Genomic DNA, 21,166 nt, shown 5'->3' on the forward strand with positions numbered 1-21,166 from the left:
AAGCGTTAAGCGTCCATAAAAAGCAGCCTCACATCAAAAGTTGAGCCGATCAAATACCTACACGTGGTCTCTCGTGCCTTGAAACCCTCCCTCCAAATTCCCCCCCAAACTCATCGTTCCTTCATAAACCCTAACGATCACATCACGAAATTTACCCTTTCCTTGCCGAAAATGACGGGAGGTATCGACATGACACTCGATGATATCATCAAGAACAACAAGAAATCCGGAAAAACTGATACCGATACTAGGTCCAGAGGCGGAGGCCGCGGCGGTGGCGGTGGCCGTGGTCGCGGTTCCGAATTCGGTCCCGGCCCCACCAGACGTGTTGACAACCGGGTTACGCCCCGTATGAGCCCGTACTTCGCTCCGCAGGTGGTGTTTTAGGGGTTTTCCGAGTATATCAAGATCATTTTTAACTTCTATTGTAATGTCTAGAATTCTACATGCTTTTGTGAGCACAATGGGTAGTACTTAGGCCAAGATGATGATTACAGTGTGTCTGAAATGTGAGGCGCACTTAATAATTACGTATATATTGATGTATTTGTGTTTAATATTGTTGATAAGGTAGAGATTATCATTCTTTGTGTCTAAGGAATATAGATGTGAGGCGACTTAGGGTTACGGTTTTGATGGCAGGCTTTTGGTGTGCAAGAAATGCTTGTTAGAGGGCATTCCAATTCTGAATCTGGGACAAAGCTTTACATCTCGAACTTGGACGAAGGAGTTACGAACGAGGATATTAAGGTAATAAATCTAGAGCTACTTCAGTTGTATTTTGGTTCATACTTGTTGAAGAAATTTTATGTCTAATGAATATTATAGCACTTGAATGCTTTTGCATGCTGTATTTAAGATGTTCAGAGGGGATTTTGAGAGATTGAAACTACGTAACTGTGGATTTTGTGTATTAGCACATTGGAAAAAAAGTGATTACAGTGAAGAGACATGCAAGGAAATAAACAGATGTGATGTTTTCTTGATATATGCTTTTCAGTGCATGATTGTATTTGGATATATTTGTGAGTACTTCATTTTTTGTAGGTCAGATGTGATGTATGTGTCTGTGTTGTGTGAAGTATAATAGAGCAATTTTTATGAATTCAAGAATTGTAGTATGGTTATTACTAATTGTTTAGTGTCTCGATATATGGCTCTAACTTTTATGATGGATAGATTTACTTTCTTTACATGTAACTTTGTGAGTGCAAAAATTCATTTGATTTCTTTATCTGTATGTTTCTACAAAAGATATACACATAGATATAATATAAACTAGAGTAATTCATGAGCTCTTACTTGTTTTTGCCCATTTTTATCATGTTGAAGTATCAAATTTGTATGGAAAATCAAGTGATGAGCATGATACTCATGTGGGCCATCTGCAGGTGCTGTTTTCAGAAGTTGGTGAGTTGAAAAGGTACTCGGTCCATTATGATAGAAGTGGAATATCAAAGGTATGTTAAAGTTTAATACCTTTGCAAATATGACTGTATTTGTATTTACTATTTACTATTTACTAGTTTTTTAATTTTTTAAATTTTTTTTTTTTGGAAAAGCAGGGAACTGCAGAGGTTGTGTATATGCGCCAATCAGATGCAGTTGCGGCTATGAAGAGATATAACAATGTACAGCTTGATGGCAAACCCATGAGACTTGAACTGGTTGGATTGAACATCGTTACCCGTGTCCCTATGCCATCAATGCAAAAGGGTATTTTGGGAAATCCCACTAATCCTTCTCCAAGGTTCGAATGCTCTCCTTCTATACTACAGTAAATAAACTAGTGGCATTGTTTCTTATGGGCCTGATGAACTTTGTTGCTAGAATTGTTGGAAGAGGGCATTCTGACAGCTTTGGAGGTAGATTTGCTGGAAGAGGGCAAAGGCGTAGTGGCGGTGGTGGTGGTTTCAGTGGGAGGAGCGGTGGGCCTCCAAAGATAGTGTCGGCTGAAGAGCTTGATGCTGATCTGGAGAGGTATCGTTTGGAAGCAATGCGAATAAAGTAAAGAAAGAAATGGTTGTTGAGTTGAGTTGAGAGGTAGTCATTTTTGTTGAAACTAGAAAGCATCCAAGATTTTTGTCATGTAGAGTGTGTAGACTCACTGTCACTGTTAAAAAGTTGGTAGATAGCAATTAGCATACAGTAATTTTGGTGGTTGGTTTCTGCTTATGATTTTTGAGTTTTGAGTTTTGACAAACACAAGTTGATTAATTTGCTAGTGCAAGCTTCATTTCTTTAGCTAACTTTGTTACATTATATAAGATAGAAGAGGAGGGGACAGACTAGTTTTAGTCCCCTCAATGCATGTCAAATACAATGTTCCTCATGTGATATAGTTAGAATGTTGTTTGCTTAAATAACCTTTAAACTCATTTTATGAGGATGATGACACACTGTGTTAGCACATGTTATATATTATGATGCATGCATGTATTTTGTAAGGAGATCTCCAACTATCTAATACTGTTATTGAGGGACATGCATGACTAATCCTTTCTTAAATCAGTCGTCTACAAATCATCATACTCTACTTGATTCGTTTCGTTGGCTGATTCACCGACCTTAGTTTTTTTGGCTGATCAGAATATGATTAGGTTATCGTCAACAATTTTCAGCTCTTTAAAAAAAAGTATATTAATCACTTTGGATAGTTTCATTGGTATCACAAAGTAATGGTTCATCCTCCGCATTCTAATAATACCGATAACACAGTATGACAGAATCTGAATAAGGGCCCAAAGTCTTATCTTTGATGAGTTTGAATAATTAACAAACTCCAGTTATTTCCACCCAATGCCTTTAGTTGTTTATTCACCAGACCAGAAGAAGTGATTTTTTGTGGAGATGTCCAGTCCCTTTATTATCCAGCTTAATAAACTTGGGTGGGTTTACACAAACTAAATTCATCACCGCTAATACTAATCAAGGTCTCAACCCCAACAAAACAACTTTGATAAATGAAAGGAGATCTGATGACAAATACCTTTTAGCCTAGATGTAAAAAAAAAAAAACTCAGTTGTACCATTTATAGTTGGAGGAATAGCCGAATAGAGTGAGGATTGTGTAGTGAAATTCAAAAGGAGGTTGATCCAAGAGAACTTTCTCAAATCTACATGAATGCATCGGATGGTGTGGCTGACTATCATACCATATATAAGGGTTGTTGAATGGATACATTGAAAAAATGAAACTGGACATTTGAAGCAAGCATAACCAACTTCATGGACATTTCTTTGGCTTTAAATTGACAAAAAAAAAATGGTAAATGGAAAATAATAAGGATAGCTGATCATGGAAATAAGAGTTCATTATGGTAGAAGGCTTTAATTTGAATGCACAAAGAGTGGAGTTCAAAGCTAATTTTTATTCGTAATACCTTTAGGAGTATGCAATATAGTGCCGAGAATTCAATGGTTTACTTCTTTAGGGGTGTCTTTATTTCATTAACCTTTCCATAGAGTTTCAATAACACATAAGCAAAATGGAGGGGCTAATGATAAAGTTATAAAATCATAAGGGAGTATAAGATCAGTAAGGCTCTAGAACAAGCTATGGAGCTTTCAATGATGCTACTATATATGGTACAGTTAACGAGGAGGTACTTGAGCTACAAGTAATGCATTTTGACGACAAATTAAGATAAATTCATATTGGCCATCTCACTTACACGATTTTAGTCTTGTGTTCAAGACCTTGAAGAAGCGTTTCTTGTTTGCTAAGCTTAGAAAATGTGCTTTTAAAATTTGTGCAACAAAACAGAGTATCTGGGGCATATTATTTTAAAGGAAGCAGTAATTATAGACATAAGTTTACTTGAGGATGGGGGAATAGAGGTGGCAAAGCAGACAGCTAACACGTAAAGTTGTTTTATAGACATAAGGAATAAGGTATGTTGTATCTGACATTTTAACAAAACTATAGACATAAGTTTACTTGCATTTTCCGATCACAATTTGCTATTCATGACATACTACTGCTTGTTAAATGTTAAGAATACCAATCTTAAATTGTGTTTGAAGATGAATTTCAATTTGTTATAATAGAAAGGACAAGCAAAAAGAAGTAGTTGAAAACAATCTTCACACGTTACGTTGAATGGTAACAAAAAATGTATATACATTTGAGGGGTGAAATTGTGCAACTATGTATTACAAAAATGTTGAGGGAGGAAGGGAGGGAACCTAAGAAGAAAAGCAACAAAAAACATACATTTACACATATGTATCTAATGTCTTCCATAAATAACAGGATATTTACCAGATGCACCTTGCCATGACCTGACTGACCCCTTCAATAATTCAACTTGTGCTTGTACAATTTATGAATGAACTCCAACGTTTGTTTATATACTTTTACTTTGATTTGATTGAAGCATATCCTGAGACCAAAATCTTGAGATGATTATTCTTAATTAACAACACCCACCTTCACACATGCCAACTTTCAAATCTCCTCTCCTCTTGTACATTAATAAACACAAATCCTCGGCCCAACACACTGCATGCGTTCAACTGTTCCATGCAAATTCGAATCAAATTTTACAATAATGATATATATAATCAAGAGAGAATAAATAGTAGTTAGTACCTGGAGAGTATGGGTTATTCGATACTTTGAACGGATGTGTACAAGTTGACATATATGTATGTATTTTGCGTATTTATTTATTTCCACAACAGAACAGAAACAGACACACCCACCCACCCACCGCTCTCAAAAATTTCATCTCAGGATCAAGGCCTTTTGCACATCAACAATCCAAACCAACCACACAACATTTCAACAGAAAACCAATCAATTTGAGATCTCCCAGTCCGGGTATTTTGACCAATTTAACAACCATCTTTGACTTTGTGATTCACCCACTGCCAGCTTCACTCAGCTTTGATTCTCAACTCAAGAAAAGGGGACTCTCTCAAAAATGGAAAATACTAATTTAATATGCAATCTAATTCCATAGTCCTTCACTTGATAACTGAAGTAGACCACGCATCTGAAGGTAAGGATTCTCCAATAATTTCTCATTGTTACTCTGCACGCACATCAATAACAAACAAACCATTTAAACACACTCACTTTAAATTACTCAAGTCAAGTCAAGTGCATACACACCTGTTGAGCTCTGGATACAAGAGACGAGAGTCCACGTTGGTATTTATCCGCTTCTTCAGTCATCATCCTCTGCAAAATTTATACATGTATATCAATAAATAAGACTGTTGTCATATATCTTTCCACTTTATAGTATTTGAAAAAGAAAATGTATTTTTTTTAACCTTTAAAAGGAAGGTTGAAGAGAAGTAAGCCACCCTAGAATCAGTATCATCTAATAGCTCCCTGCCAAATACCCATACAACCAATTACAACAGTCTGCTTGCCATAGGTTTTAAAAAGAATCCATCTTACCTGAAGAACTCTTCACCACCAACTTCTTTAAAAGCACCAGGATCCGCAGTGCATTTACCAATCAGCAGTAAAAGAAGAGTGGATCTAATATCTGACGTGGCGCCAGGTAGGTTTCCACCTCCTTTACTCCCAACAGAAACACCAAGTGCTATATTATCTGTAGCTGCAGCCGCCAGTTGAATCAAAGGCCAGTAAAACAAATCAGCAGGCACACGTGCAACCAGTTGCATAGGAACAATCGCCTGTCCTTGAAGAAGCAATGCTGCCATTGATGCCGTCTCACTACTTGCTGCGGTGGCAGAATTATTTTTGTTAATTCCAAATCTGCCCTTGCTATCCTCCACTGGTTCCCAGCAAAAGTTCTCTCTTACAGGGAGATCTTCCATCACGCTCGCCTTTTTATTCCAAACCGAGTAATTAAAACTCTTGCAACTACGCAATGTGTCTGCTGATGTGGACGTGTTTCCAGGTATCACTTTCAGACACAATTGAGAAAATAGAATGTCGCACATCTATTCAAAAAAACAAAAGACTCAAATTTTTTAAGTATTATGGTCATAATAATAATAATAATTAAAGAAGTTATACCTTCAAAATATTCATACGATCTGTGACGTTTATCTGAGCCACCAAGGATAAAGCACTGCTCATAATATCAATGACAGCATTTGCTTTATCAAGACGTGTTTTCCCATGAGCTTCGTTAGTAACTGTAACCGAATGTTGTAACTCATTTTCATCCAATAAAAATTTACATCTCATGAGAAGTCTTTCAAGAACAAAAAGGAAGCCCCATCTTATAAGATTGTTTCTGGACTTCAAAAGTCCACACATGAGCCAAATGGGTAGTGGAATATCCAATTCAGGTGAATAATCTTTAACAGAAGCAAGTGTGATTCTTTTTTGTAGATTCTTTATGTTTGACCAAATGGAATCCCCTTCGTAGTTTATCTCTGCTATAAGCAGATCACCTAACCATACATAACCGTTTTCACGAATGGCTGCACGTTCTGAATGAAGAAGAGAATGTAAAGTGGCCCATGCAAGCTTCACTTTTAAGGCATAACTGTTTCTCACAAATCCTTCCTGAAAGCTCTCTAAGTATTTGTACGATTTTGTAAGTTCTGTCATATGACTGAATTCTTTGTCCAGGTGAGTTAATGATCTTAACAGTGCATCAAATTTCTCCATGATTTTCTCCAATAGCTGCAGAAAAAAGAATATAAATATAAATATATAAAAAATAGAAATCAAAAGAACAAATCAATCTTGTGATTACCAACCATATTGAGTCTTTCACTGTTGGAGTATCTTGGTAAAGCAGCAGAAATGGACCTTCTTAAAATATCACCAATTCCTTCTATACCAAGTTTAACAGAAATATGTAAAGCTTCTGGTGCATCTGCAAGAGTGAGTAAGGAAGCGATTGGCTGTATCTCATCATTGCTATATTCAGAAATTCCATTAGCTATACAGCTTTCATTTATTTCATGAACAACATAGTCGAAAAGCACCAGATATAAATTTCTCCTGCCTTCTCTGGAGTTGGAGATCACTAGCTCGATGAACACAAACTCAATTCCTCCAATTACATCAACTTGATCCACAAGAAAAGTCGGTGTAGATGTGGTGGACACATCAGGGACTTCATAAAACATGTTTGTTAACATGTTGATTAACTTGCAATGAACCAACTCTGCCCATGAGTTTCTCCTGCTAATTTGTATAAGCATTTTAATAACCTACAAATGGTACAAGTTATAGATGTTAGCCTGTAAAACTTTTGTAAGACATCATTTATGCAACAAAATAACTCACTCTTATGTCAAGACCTCTTAATCTGCTTCTACGAATTTTGCCTCTATCACAAACAAAATATAGTAAACAACTAAGAGCAGAAGCCCACACAGATTCTTCCTTCTCTTCTGCCTGCAATGCATCAACATTTTTATAAGGTATCCTTTGAATATATATATATATATATATATATATATATATATATATATATATATATAAAATGCTAAAAGATATTACCTGCACCAGAAGGAGGAGGACTTCATATAAAATGCACAATATCCATGATTCAAAGTTATTTATTGCTGATAAACTTTGGGCCTTGAGGTAATCTTGCTTTATGGACATGTTTTTGTCAAGGTATGGTTCTTGAGTGTATTCTTCTTCAATGGTGGAAGCATCATCAGCTAAAAGTGGCTCCAATAAATGGCCATGAACCCCAAGGTTTAAAATTAAGTCAAAAGCACGAACTTTTGAGGTCAACTGTGAAGAACTAAGCATTTCCTCAAGCATAGATAGCATGAGTGGAGCAGCAATCCCAGAGTCCAACACATACCTACAGAATAAAACTTTAAATAACTTTCCACAACATCAACAAACTTTATACCAAAAATATAAAATTGAGACTTACATGTCAATTACAAGTTTGATTAAAACACTCACAGCCACATCCATTGATGGCTTCCCACTACTGCTACTTAATTTAGATGAGATTGTCATCATATTAGGAACTGGAGAAGGTTTTTCTGAACAAACTGCAGCTATAACTTCTCCCACTTCATCTGGATTCAATCGTAATGGTTGTTGTTCACTGACAAAATAAATGCACCAAGAGTGAGTGCAACGATATATATAAACCACATTCACCAAAACTGAACAAGGCTAAAGTCAGTCTCAGTTGATTACAAACAGTCATATTCTAATTTCTAAACAATTGTCATCATCAAATCTAATATCTAAACATGCAGTCATACCTGTAGTGTCTATATTGGAAAAGTGGTCGAGAACGAGGGCGGAAAGTTGTTAGAGGAGAATCTTCCCTGTAAAACAAGAACAGATGAAGGACTATGAATTAAAAAAGTGACAACATTGATGGAAATGGAAAGTATCATAGAAAGTGTCTACATACCAAATCTGATGAGGGCCTGTTTTGGAACGTTTAGAAGCTGTTATTGCTCTCAAATGAGCACGTGCAGATGCGGAATTTGTTACAGTAGTGAGTAATGAAGGCTGTAATAGTTGATCAAGGTAAGGCATATCAATGCTACCAAAATTTCTCCAAAATTCACCCTTTGTTTTAGCTTCCATGTCCCCTAAAAGAAGGGCAGCAGCACCTACTTCAAGAAAATTGTGCTTACTCATGTCTTGATGATTCAAAGGACTATCAGAAGAAAGCAAAGATGATTGTGGGTCCCCATGCCATCGCCATTTGAATACATCACGGGCTATGAATTCATCGCCTTCAATTCCATCAATATCTTCAGGAATTGGTGAATCCAGAACGGAAACAGAAGAACCTTCTTTGTTCTCGGAAGATTCTTTACCGATTCCAGGGCTAATTTGGGAATTGAAAGATTTACTCATTAGAGATGATAATGATGGAAGTGACTGTCTTGATGCAGAAGTGGCTCCAGCAAAAGCTGCGGGTTGGAATGATCTTTTTGGAACATGTTGAGCCACTAGAGAACGAATGTAGTTTAGTGATTTCACAAGTGCACCTGAAGCAAAACTTGCAACAGGCAAAGGTGATGATACATTTAAAGTAGAGGATGAACCACCAGCTTGTCTTCTGGTTGGGCTAATATCACATTCCATGATTATATTTGAACAAAACCGATCAACTTCTAGTAGGGTCTCCTCACTTGGTTTATATCTGTAACAAAATTGCAATTTAAGTAAAAAAAAGTTTAGAAACACAACTGATATCCTATAATGAATGAAATGATTCTTAACAAAAAAAGAACACCTACCGCAGGAGATAACGTTTCAAAAGAGCCACACACCTTGCAACTACAGCAGGGCTGTTACAGATGAGAAAACAAATCAGGGGGGAAAATCTAACTAGTGTGACTGACGTTTGATCAACACGAATGTTAAACATATTGTGTTCAGTCAACTGTAATCATTATTACAAGAATACAGGCTGTAAATTTATACCAATGTTAACCATCACATTATGAAGCTCCAAACCATGGTGACAGATCTATTTTGTGTTTATTTGTTTATGATGATAACTGGTGTTCCATGTGGTTATTAAGAAAAAAAACTTACGTTGCTGGAGTGGTATATTCAAGCATGCTGAATAAAAGAGACAACTTTTCAAATTATTTAGCAGCAGAAAACAGGCTACAGGTTGCAATGCATTGTTAAGAAGGTAAACCATCAAGGTGAAAAAAAGAAAAAAAAAAAAACATAAAAACAATCTTAGACAATGATGTGTTACATAGTAGTACTAATTATCATATTTTTTGTTGATCTGGGCTTACAGGCCCTCTACTGTTCTCAAAACACTAAGGGTTAAGTCCTTTGAAATTTATATTCTATTGTACCCTAAAGATTAACATTGTGCTAGTACTAGAGCCAAGACTTTGAAAGCAGAAGAGTTGATAGCACTCTGTGCAGTATTTAAGCTGCCAGTATGGAAAGAACAAATATAAAAACATATGCACATGTTAAGCATTTATTGGAGGTATATGCGAAAGTTTATAATAAATAACAAATATATGTTGAAAACCTTCGCTCTCTCTCTGCAAGTGTGTGCTCTATTATCACACCATAGGCCAGGTCAGTAGTTGCATGAGATGCTAAATAGTCCTGCCAAAAAGAAAGCAAATCTACATCACTTGTCAGAATTGGTGTTCACAATGTTAATAGCCGGATTACATTTTACATGAAACGGATAATGTTATAGATAGAAGCCTAGTAAGGACTCCTTAGTCCTTACCATTTCTTCTATATAGAAGTAACTTTATGAATAGTTTCCAAATTCCAACCACAAGCAGCTAAGTTCTGAAACTTCAGACACTAAACTGTGGCAGTACAAGTCTATCTCTATCACATATTCACATTTCATTACCATGTAACATAACTAAGTGTCTAAGTTATGACCGCATAGTCTAAGAATACTCAGGTATTAGTCGCCTATAGCAACTATGTGACATTATCAGTGCAGCACTTCCCCTTTGGTGAATCTATATCAAGTGAACCAGAATCTTCGATTCTACAACTCTATAGATTCAAGGTTCTATTCTAGACTAAAGAAAGTAATAGAAGTCTTGTGACTAGATATCCTACACCATATCACACTGCATTTGCTCCATATGTAAATTTAGCTACAAATTACGAAACCACATGCAATAATGGGCACTCTACAACTTGGTGTATGAACGAGCTCAGAGAAAGAACAAAACACAAAAAACACATCTTTATTTTACTTACTTCCGATGTAGTAGGTTCAAAATAGTGGGAAAATAACAGTAAGGAATCAGTACTGATAATGGAACTAGAAATCTATCAAAACAGAAGAAAGGTTAAAAATCTTAAACGGAAAGATACATCATCTGCAAGAAGTACATCCTAAGTCCATAACTTGCTGATCACTTAAACGTTATCTACAAGTTCATCTTGAAACCATGGAGTACTTAGGTTAGTATTGGTGATACTAGACCGACTTAACATTAAATAACCTAAACTACATATTAAAGATATTTACAAGCAGACCAGCAAACAAATTTCTCTACAACTTTAAACCCATAATATACCCCCCATAAAGTAAAAACGATGCAAAATTCATAGATTAACCATCTGGATTCCACAATTAATAATGTGCGAGCTACAATTTTCTCTACCTGCACTAACAATATAATTCCCCAATCCCTAACCATCAGAGAAACCTAACATCTACAGATAACCGAAAGTGCAATTCCATGTATAAGCACAACAATGTACAACTATCTGTATAAAAATATCATAATCCAAATAAATTCCAAATCACGCACGGCCACTATTAAACCCTAGATTCGCAAACTAAAAAACTAAGGGATCTGAACAAATAAAGTGAAAATTAACGTCCGTTCGTACCCGAAGAGTCCTGGAAGCTTCGGATACAACGGCTGAAGAGCTGCCCTGGACGGATAGAAGAGAAGAAGAGAGACAATCGGCGATTGCGCGGCGAAGAGGCTCCGGCGGTTTCTTGGACGAAGAAGATCTCATAGCCCTGGAGATACCACCAACGCCTCCTAACTGTAGCCTGGAGCTCGTAGCAGGGCTACGAGGGCCGCTGTTGAAGCTCGTCGACATCGTATGTGTAGATATAGCGTCAGTGTATCTATCTATGCGAAGAAACAGTTGTTCTCACTACATCTCAACAATCGAGCACTCTTTCTTCCTTCTTTATGTTGTCTATGCAAGAGGAGGCGCCTTTTTATGATTGAGGGAGAGATTATATTGTATTTTGTTAGATGTAGAAAAATAAATAAAATATAACAACAATACTATATTCTTTTAATTATTTTTGTAAGAAGCTTCAAGTTGAAATTTAAATATCAACTAGGGTTTGGACCGTCCGTGCGATGCTGCGGAATTCCTAGTATGTTCAAAAACCCAGTTCGACACCATACATACTACAAAGACTATTAAACCATATAAAGAAGCACACAAAAAGATCAAAATAAAATTTAGATACAAACAATTATGTACATAGGAGGCGGATGGAAATAAGACTTGAAAGTGTGTTTCGAAAAAAAGATTATTAAAAATGTATGTAAGTGAGTAAATCGTAATGTATAAAATACCAATAATTTAATTTTAAAATTATAAGGGGTGAAAAGTGTTAAATAAAAATTAACTGAAGAGGGAAAAATGTAAATATGAAAATCTTCTATGACCAGAATCTAAATGGTTATTAATGCTTTACGCTTAATAATGCATGCTTGATAATATATAACATGATTTGTTTTTAGTAAATTTGGATTTGGAAATAGAAAAAAAGAAATATATAACGTGGCAAGATCATAGAAAAAAGAAAGGACAAGATATGGACCGATGAAAAAGAAAATTGAAAAAAAAAAGTAAAATGTCTCACAAACCAATTTTGGTAATATATATATATATATATATATATATATATATATATATATATATATATATATATATATAATGAATTGTATGTGGAAATAAATAAATAAAAACTATGTAAAACTTAAAATAAAATTAAAAATTTGAATTAAGGTCATTTCGGCTTTATAATAGGGAGGTCGATGATTGAGATGGAAGCTTTTTCGAACACCTATGTCTTATAAAGAAATAATGAAATATAGAAAACAAAACATAAAAATATTTATATAGTTTCATCGACGTCAATAAATGTATAATAACCATGTTAGATGATACAGTTTGAAAGATCCTGAAACTTATAACGGTTCCAAAAGAGATATGTTTTGGTTAAACACGGTTAAGATGAAATGCCTTTGTTATGTAATGATTATGGAGTAGAAATAGGTATCGAGGAGCATGTAATACACTCATTGAGGTATATGATCCACGAAGAAGAGGATGTTGAGGATGATGTTATCCTGGCAATTAAAATGAAGGGCAACAATGAGAAAAATGTGTGTCAAGTGTAACACCCATAAAAATCACAAGAAATTTAAACTTTTTAAAATCAACCCAAATTCACAAAATGTTTACAAACATAGTTTTCAAAACATTTTCGAACATCAAAGTCTCCCAAAATCATAAGTCATAAACAAGGAGATGTGTACGGTCACGCCTTCACCTTCCCGTAGTCATCCGAAGTACCTGAAACATAACCCAAAATTGTAATCCAACGCTTAGTGATATCCCCCAAAGTACCAACACATAAGCAGATAACATATACAATAACAGCATGTCGGGTCCAATCAACCATCGGGTTGGAATACCCCTAGGCCCAATCAACCATCGGGTTGGAATATCCCAGGCTCAATCAACCATTGGGTTGGAATGCCAATCTACAACGGGTCATATCATCCTCGGGATGGAATACCCTCGGTCCCAATCAACTATCGGGTTCGTATGCCCCCGGCCTGTTGGCTTACGCACAAAGCAGTAAAGCCTCAACCACCAACCAAATATGTGCACATATAACAGATAAACATATAAACAATCTACAGACAGTCAGGCAGATCTACTGATCACTAAGCATAACATCATCTTATATACCAGGATACCGATCTAACAGATCACTATAGCACAATAACATACTATCACATAACAGGATATCAAATCCAAAGGGTCGGCCTTGGTGCCTTCGATGCGCATGTACAGTGAGGAAAACTCACCTCACAAACTGGACAAAAGTTGATGAGGTCCCGACTCCGAATCTCAGTTCTCTAACCGACACCTAATACAACTAAATGACCAATCTCCATCAAAATACCAAAAATACCCTTGAGGTAAAACTTGGTCAAAGTCAATGTCAAACTTGTCAAAATCTATAAGTCAACTTAGTCAACCCAACCGAGTCAACCCAGCCGAGTCAACTCAGCAAGCGTACGTTGGGCGTACTCATCCGCTTGACCAAAAACGGGGTCGTTGACCATGTACGTTGGGCGTACACCCAGGTACGCACGGCATAACCCCAAACTTACTTTTTTCCTCATTAAGTGCTTCATACAACGTCTTAACACATCCAAATGCAGATCCAAGGTCAAAATGACATTAGGAGTCATAAAGTTTCCAACTTTATGATCTTGCATGCGTAATAAGTGCTTAATCCATAAAAATCCAACATCTTAATGCCTTAAGACTTTACATATCATGCATGGGACAAAACCAACCATTGGGACTCCATTTTTATGACTAAAGACCCCTCCTAGGGTCCGAGAGGACAGCTTAATGGTCAAGAACATGTCATGCTCAAGATCTAACATTTTGGGACCAAAAAGCATCATTAAAACACCCATTTCTATATCTATATGATGGAGGGATAAAGTTGCAAGCTTTATACCTTAGAAAGGTTGCAAATGACGTAGAAACCCCAGATCCAAAGTGCTTCACTCTTCCAAGATGAGCTTGGCTTCCTTCCTTCTTCTTCTAAGCATAAAACACACACTCTTAGGCTTGGAAATAACTTCTCAAGGTGAACTAAGGTTGCAAAACGTATCAATAGGGACAGAGGCTGATGAGGTGAGGGGAAATGAGGCCATAAGGGTGTTTAAATACGAGCTAAACCCTAAAAAATAGGGTTTCCAAATCTGGCAAGTACGCCCAGCGTACAGCATGTATGCCCAGCGTACTAGGGTGCGCCCTAGTACACTCAGTGTACACGCGTACGCATGGCGTACTCCCTAAGCTTATTTACGAAAATGCCATTGGGGATCATTTACACACTTCTTTAAACTTTAGGGACCAAAATGCAACACAAATAAATTATAGGGTTAAAATTAGAAGTACCTTATCATCGGGATGTTACAATTCTCCCCCACTTGAACTAGACTTCGTCCTCGAAGTCTGCCACGGTGAATGACTCAGGATAATGCTCCTACATCTCAGCCTCTGGCTCCTAGGTCCACTCGGAGTCTCTCCGATGCCGCCACTGTACCTTTACCAAAGGTATCTCCTTGTTGCGCAGGACCTTCATCTTACTTTCTAGAATAGATATCGGCCTCTCGACATAGTCCAGGCGCAGGACCTTCATCTTACTTATAAAGTACTTTTTAATATTTAGAAAAAAGGATATTGAATGTCGACTTAAAGATAATTAATGTTTTGGTTGAATTAAAAATGAAATTTTTACCTCATAATTGTGGGACGTTTCAAGTTGGTATCAGAGCCTTGGTTTGAGGGATTCAGGCACACTCTCGGGTATGTCTGAACTCAAACTGAGGAATTGATAATCTTTTGAAAGAAAATGAGTTTCAAAAAATATTTTGAAAAAAGGGAATAAATTTCTAAAAGGATTTTATAAAGACAAAGGGGGTGTGATGCGTGCAATCGGCCGAGCTCAAGTAAGTGATTCCCATAATACCAATACATGTTTGCTATGATTATATGTTATGAGAATTACATGCTAGGATGAGGCTAAGGATACTTTCAGGAGTTGCATGATATGTGATACCTTGTAGCCTAGGAAACATTGGATGTTATGCTAGGTTGGGAATATGTATTGGTATCAGTAATTGCTAAGTGTATGCTTTAAAAATTGTATACGATTAGGATCATATAGCCCTAGAATGATTGATTTGGCCTTATTTTTTGTTCCTTGTTTGGTTGCGGTCCTAGGGTAGAGTCTTTTATTCGACAGTCTATTTGATCTTGTATTGTGTATAATTTACATGCATAGGGCAACCGACAGCGAGAGTAGAAGTTTCTAGCATGAGTTGTAGTATGTGAGTTTGAATGTTCTTTGGCTATTTTATGGATTGGAGTGCTACTGCACGAATGATGCTTGCTTTGTGCTTTGTGGAACTCTTAAGTGATGTGAGCTAGCTACTAAGTGAATATCTTAAGTCACATGTGACGAAGGTTGAATAATCACAGAGTGATGTATTTGAACCTATTGTGCAACTCTCGTTTGAGTCTAACCGTTGTAGGGATGATTCTTTTATTCGAATGACTATCTAAGCTTTGTTGCATGTAATTGTATTCATGAGGTGTTTAACTGACATTATCGGGAGTTCTTCAGTAGCTGATGGCAGGATGAGATCGGAAACCTAGGAAAGCCTAGGAAGTGCTTCAGTGGTTTTAGTTGCGTTGTTTAGCGATCATTTGGAGTATCAGTTTGAGAAGGTGACTTAGAGGGTTTGGAATGCTTCTTGAGGAAAGTATGGATAGGTGTGGAAGGTAGTATTAGGCCCGTACTACTGAAAGCACAGGATCCATACTCAAATCGGGGAGAGTTTTGGAGAATCTAGTAAGCCTGTAGGATGAGGATTCTTGGGTATGTTTTGATCATTTGCATGTTTGTTTTTCAGTATGGTGATGAGAACTCAGGAAGAGGGTTCAGGTTTTGGTTCTGGCTCAGGTGAAGGTACTGAGCCGATCAATGAGTGGATGCGGGAGTTCATCTCGTCAGAGATTACCCGCGGTATTTTGGAGCAGACTTTTGTGATCTTTGGTACGATTAAGGAGGGGATTTTGGAGATTTTGGATGAGCGTCTGGGCACATTCTGTACTGAGGTCATGGCTATTGTTGGAGCTCACACTCTTTCTTTCTGTGAGTTTCGTGCTTGTGGAGCTCCCGAGTTCTTTGGGGAGAAGGACTCCATTGCTAGTAGGATATGGTTAGCAGATATGGCTAACGCTTTCAGGAAGAGTTTCCGCCTCGATGGGTCGAAGGTTAGATTTGCCACCTGTCTTGTGAAGGACAGAGCACGAGATTGGTGGAAAGAGGTAGACTTCGCTTTAGGAGGCGAAGCCCTAGATACGATGACTTGGGATGAGTTTGTGACCCGGTTTAGGGCCGAGTTTTCACCAGCTATTGAGGTGCAACAGTTGGCGAGGGAGTTTCAGGACCTTCGCCAGACGACTGAGACTGTGACAGATGTTAGGGTGCAAAGTCACGCTTGGATGTATTTGTGCTTTACCCACTTGTATTATGTAAATGAGTTGTCTTTCCTACAAATAGGAAGTGAGTGACACTCATATTTAGAATGAACACTTTGAGAGCATTAGTTTAGAGAGAGAAATTGCAAGACCCATTTGTACTCTTTCTATCAATACTAATGAGAGCTAAACCCATATTTATTTACTTCATGTGTTCTTGAGTTAAATGATGATTTACTAGATCTTTTCTAATTCCGCACATGCCATCATAATCAACTCCACTACAATTGGTATCAGAGCGAGTGTTCTTGATTTGATCAAGAATTGATCCATGATGGCATTCTTGATTTGGTGATTCTTCAAATGTGTTTTAATCTTCATGTTTTAGAGAGTTTGGGTTCTAGAAATCGAATTCATCTTTGATTCTATTCATAATTCGATTTTCTTCGCTAGAATTCAAGTGATTTTTACTTTCTCTCTCTAGAAAACCTATTCAAATTCACTTTCTCTCTCTAGAAATTTTCAAGTTCTTGTGATTATGGTGGATTTGCCGTATGATTCTTGGGTTGTGATCATTGAAGATATCAAATACAAAGCCAACGAAGAACAATTTTATGGGTTGGTGTTAAGCAAATTGATTTCATGGGGTAATACGGTTTCTTATGGAGATTTGAAGGATGATAATGGAAGCTTGATTTTTCAACCACTTTGTAAGATTGTATGGTTGAATAAAATTGCATTGTCCATATTAGTTCGTAGTAGAAATCAAAAGGAAGGAGAAGAAAGAGATTTGTTCAATAAGAAATACATTTATCTAATTGAAAACCCAAATGATCTTCGTGCTCTTAAGTTTGTTGAAGTTCAAGACTATGGAGTTCAATGTGATGTTCTTGATGTTCTTGAAGTTTATGATAAGAAGATTCAAGTTGATTCTCATGAAGATGCAAAAGTTTTTTGCTCGATTGGAGTTCAAACCGATTATATTTTGTGTTCTTGTGATTCGTTTGAAGGAATGATCCCTTATCGAAAGCCGGTAATCCAAGAAATTCACAAGTATCAAACTCCAACAGATTTGATTCAAACTTGTAAAGTTGAAGTTGTCAAGAATGAAGGTGTTCTTGAAATCAAATCTTCAAGATGCAATATGAGAAATAAAAAGAAAAAGAAGATTAAAAGCAAAAACAAGCGGGTTTACTCACAAAAATCGTCAAATGTTGTGAAGCCGAAATCCGTGAAGCAAATTTGGGTTCCAAAGCAACAATCTCCAAATGTTGCATTGAATTTGAAGTCAAAACCCAAAAGTGTTGGTGGTTCTTTCAAGATGTTCTTGGATCGATGAAGAACATGAAGAGTGGTGGTTGTCGAGGCCAACAAAATTAATAACCCTAAATATTACACACTAAAATAGTGTATAGTGGTAAAGGAATCGTATCCACGGAGATTGGTTCAATTTAAGTCTCTATGTAAATCACTTGTTCAAGTACTTGTAAAACAAAAGTGAAAGTAAAATGGAGGGGGAGGGGTTTAATTCTTTGGGATTGTTTGACAAAATTAAAACTAATAGAATGTAAATATGAAAAATAGACAAATAAAAGATTTGATTAAAATCAATGAAGTGAAATTGGTTGATTTTGGGATACACCACATGGATGATATAGTTGAATTATCATTAGACTAAAAGGAACAACACTTGTGAATTGGTTTAACTTGGCTATAGCAATTCATAAGCACAAATTACCTCAACTCTTCTTAGATATTAAAATGGTTAGAGGAGCTCTAACACATTCCCTTAATTAAAGTCACAAAATCAATGAAGCATATAATCTTATGAAAATCAATTAGCTTTGAGTTCTAAGAGTTACCAAATCCATAAGATAATCAAATGCTTACATTATCATTATGGAGGAAACATTCCCATGGTTTAAATGAAATGAAAACAAACATAGAAACCATTTGTTGCTTACCAATCTCAAAGTTCATTACTTAACCAAGAAATTAGTCAACAAAAATATATGTTTATTCATCCAAGCTCATGATCAAAGATAAACAAACATAACAAGATGTGTAACTAGAAAACATTTACATAAACTTCAAACACAAGGTAATAATAGTCTTCAAAACAACCAATCATCCATGTGATTAAACCCTAATCAACCAAATGAGAATTTAGCCAAGCATGGCCAAAATAAAAGAAATACAAGGTAGTTTAGTGGTACCAAACATTGTTCTAGTTGCAAGATGGAAAGAAATTACACCAATCTTCTAAATCATCCAATTCTTCCAAAACCTTCTTGAGAGCAAAAATGGAGTTCTTCTTCCAAGTCTCTATGTTGCAAAAAGGCTCCAAATCTCCAGTAAAAGGGGCTCATTTCCGGATTCAAAAAGTTGCTAAAAGCCACCCACCAACCTTCCACAAATAGAGTCAACAAGTCAAAACCCGGGTTCACTTCACCACTCTTCACGCGGACCGCGTATGGATCCACGCGGACCGCATGGATCACGCTGAATGCATGCTTTGGCCCATTACAAATACCATCCAGCCCAATCTTCCAACTTATGCTCCAGCCCATTTATGCAAGTTCTTGATAGCCCAATCGTGCCATTCCAAAGCTCTTCCAAGATGCTTCAATGCTCCTTTAAGTCTGACGCGCTTTCTTGTTTATGTTGACACCAAGCCCAATCGCACCACTTCAAGACCATAAACAAAATGCAAGCCTCCAGCAGTCCCGCACTCCTTCCACGCCTCCAATAATAAAAAGTCTTCAATAAATCCTGCAATTAAGCTCGAAAGACTGGAAAGCACCCGATAAAGGAGAAAAATAACAAAAAGAGAAAATATGCATGAAGATTAACTAAAATGAAATGGATTTGACTAAAAATAAACTATGAAAAGAAGTAATAAAAACGAAACTATCAAAGAGCGAGTTGTACAACGCGCATAGTGAGTGATACAATGTTCAAATTGGAGATTTTCTCATTCCAACAAAAGAACCAAGATCTTCTAAATTTGAATCTTTCGTTGCAAATGGAACTCGATTCGTCAAAAAGGTATCACAAATTCTCAAATGGATTCCAAAACGTCCATGATTTCGATTCGTATTTTCTGTTTTTCATTTTTGATCGATTTGTCTCGTTGGATCTAATCCGTTTCAACCCCATTGGTGATCCAACAATATTTTTTTTAGATCAAGCCCAAAACAAACATTTAATTTTGTTTTGATTTAATATTGAGCCCAAATCACATAATCCTCTACTGTTCATCTAATCATTTTTTAGCCCAAACTAAAATTTCAATCTGATCATGTTCATCGATTCAACTCTTAAGCCCGATTCATTGATTTGTTTTGATCCGTATCTTATTAATCCAAAAGAATAATCCTAAATGAATCGTCAATTTTTTTTTACATGTTTCTTGATCGATTCAGATGTGAATCAGAGTTTAATATCGATATTTGGCTGATTTCATGAGTTTAATTGATCAACGATCCAAAGGAAGAGTTGACTAAAAGTCAAAATCGACTTTTGTTTGTGAGATTGTTACTGAATCGATACACGATTCAAGTTGTTGGGAGTTGGAGTCACATTTACTTGTTTGAAGTCGAAATCGCAGTCGATTATTGATGTTTTTGATTGGCCTCGAAATCGATCTCAACAGAGATAGTTGTTGACTTGCGATGATGAGTCAAAAATTGGTGTTAATTGTCGATCCTGTTTTGATTTGCCTATTCGCATTTTGGAGTCGAGATTTGTTGCAAAATTGATAGTATCTTCTTTGAAATCGAACAATTGTGGATGAAGGGTCGGCAATCTTTGAATCGAGTGTTGATGTTTCGATTTTGGAAAATGAGATATCGACTATGATGGAGTCTTGGAGTCAAAGTCGATTTCGATGGATCGATTTGGAGTCAGTTGAAAGTCAAACGAATTTTTTGATAAGTCAAAATCAGTTCTTGTTCGTGTCTGGAAGTGAATTTGGAAATAGAATTGTTTGAGGTCAAATGCATTGAAGACGAACAGGTTTATTTTGATCGTTCGTATTGAACGTGTTTGGGGTCAGAATGACTTGTTTGTGAGAATGAAGAGAAGAAGAATATAGTGGCTGTGATTTGGATTTGCATTGAATCTGTTCAAATGTTGATAACGAATGATATGGGTTTAAGTCAATTGGCTGGATATTGAATGATGTCGAAAGTCTCGACTGTGAAGAGTTGAATTGATTCATGTTTGAATGGTTGGAGTCTTGACAAATTTTATGACATGTTTGGATGAATGATCGCGAAGTGATGAACTCGACCTGTTGTTGTCCATGTTGGTTTTTTGCTTGGTATTGACTGGGAAGCAAAGTATGTTGATTTGGGTTAGTAACAAAAAGCGAAGGGTAATTTGAATTTTGAAAGCTTGGAGTCTGGGTTTGATTTTTGTTCGATTGATGGT

At 36.5% G+C, this 21,166-nt stretch overlaps 2 protein-coding genes across 2 annotated transcripts; one reads left to right on the forward strand and one right to left on the reverse strand.

The window, feature by feature from the left end:
* On the forward strand, positions 1 to 2,244 carry LOC145161219 (THO complex subunit 4A-like). Its single transcript, XM_079080714.1, has 5 exons — positions 1 to 375; positions 643 to 750; positions 1,392 to 1,460; positions 1,566 to 1,750; positions 1,831 to 2,244. The coding sequence occupies exons 1-5, from the start codon at positions 172 to 174 to the stop codon at positions 2,009 to 2,011; spliced, it is 747 nt and encodes a 248-aa protein (XP_078936840.1). The 5' UTR covers positions 1 to 171; the 3' UTR covers positions 2,012 to 2,244.
* A 1,829-nt stretch (positions 2,245 to 4,073) lies between these two features.
* Positions 4,074 to 11,624, reverse strand: LOC145161220 (uncharacterized). Its single transcript, XM_079080715.1, has 15 exons — positions 11,288 to 11,624; positions 9,942 to 10,021; positions 9,178 to 9,228; positions 8,337 to 9,080; positions 8,182 to 8,247; positions 7,839 to 8,018; positions 7,448 to 7,763; positions 7,232 to 7,342; positions 6,697 to 7,155; positions 6,002 to 6,619; positions 5,414 to 5,925; positions 5,284 to 5,344; positions 5,120 to 5,188; positions 4,595 to 5,039; positions 4,074 to 4,518 (listed from the first exon to the last, which is right to left on the reverse strand). Exons 1-14 carry the CDS (start codon positions 11,504 to 11,506, stop codon positions 4,956 to 4,958), a joined length of 3,570 nt encoding a protein of 1,189 aa, XP_078936841.1. The 5' UTR covers positions 11,507 to 11,624; the 3' UTR covers positions 4,074 to 4,518; positions 4,595 to 4,955.
* Between the last annotated feature and the right edge of the window lie 9,542 nt (positions 11,625 to 21,166).

Source organism: Lactuca virosa, chromosome 2 (assembly GCF_052849685.1).
Source record: "Lactuca virosa cultivar CGN04683 chromosome 2, Lactuca_virosa_CGN04683_v6, whole genome shotgun sequence".
NCBI classification, from domain to species: domain Eukaryota; kingdom Viridiplantae; phylum Streptophyta; class Magnoliopsida; order Asterales; family Asteraceae; genus Lactuca; species Lactuca virosa.

Bases quoted from the DNA above. Each gene is read 5' to 3' on its own strand.
- LOC145161219 (XM_079080714.1), top strand. From the start codon at position 172: ATGACGGGAGGTATCGACATGACACTCGATGATATCATCAAGAACAAC. The intron at 1,461-1,565 runs GTATGTTAAAGT...TTGGAAAAGCAG, and splicing joins ATAGAAGTGGAATATCAAAG to GGAACTGCAGAGGTTGTGTA. The intron at 1,751-1,830 runs GTTCGAATGCTC...CTTTGTTGCTAG, and splicing joins CCCACTAATCCTTCTCCAAG to AATTGTTGGAAGAGGGCATT.
- LOC145161220 (XM_079080715.1), bottom strand. From the start codon at position 11,506: ATGTCGACGAGCTTCAACAGCGGCCCTCGTAGCCCTGCTACGAGCTCC. The intron at 10,022-11,287 runs GTACGAACGGAC...TCTTTTTGGCAG, and splicing joins AAGCTTCCAGGACTCTTCGG to GACTATTTAGCATCTCATGC. The intron at 8,019-8,181 runs GTATGACTGCAT...TTATTTTGTCAG, and splicing joins TTCCAATATAGACACTACAG to TGAACAACAACCATTACGAT.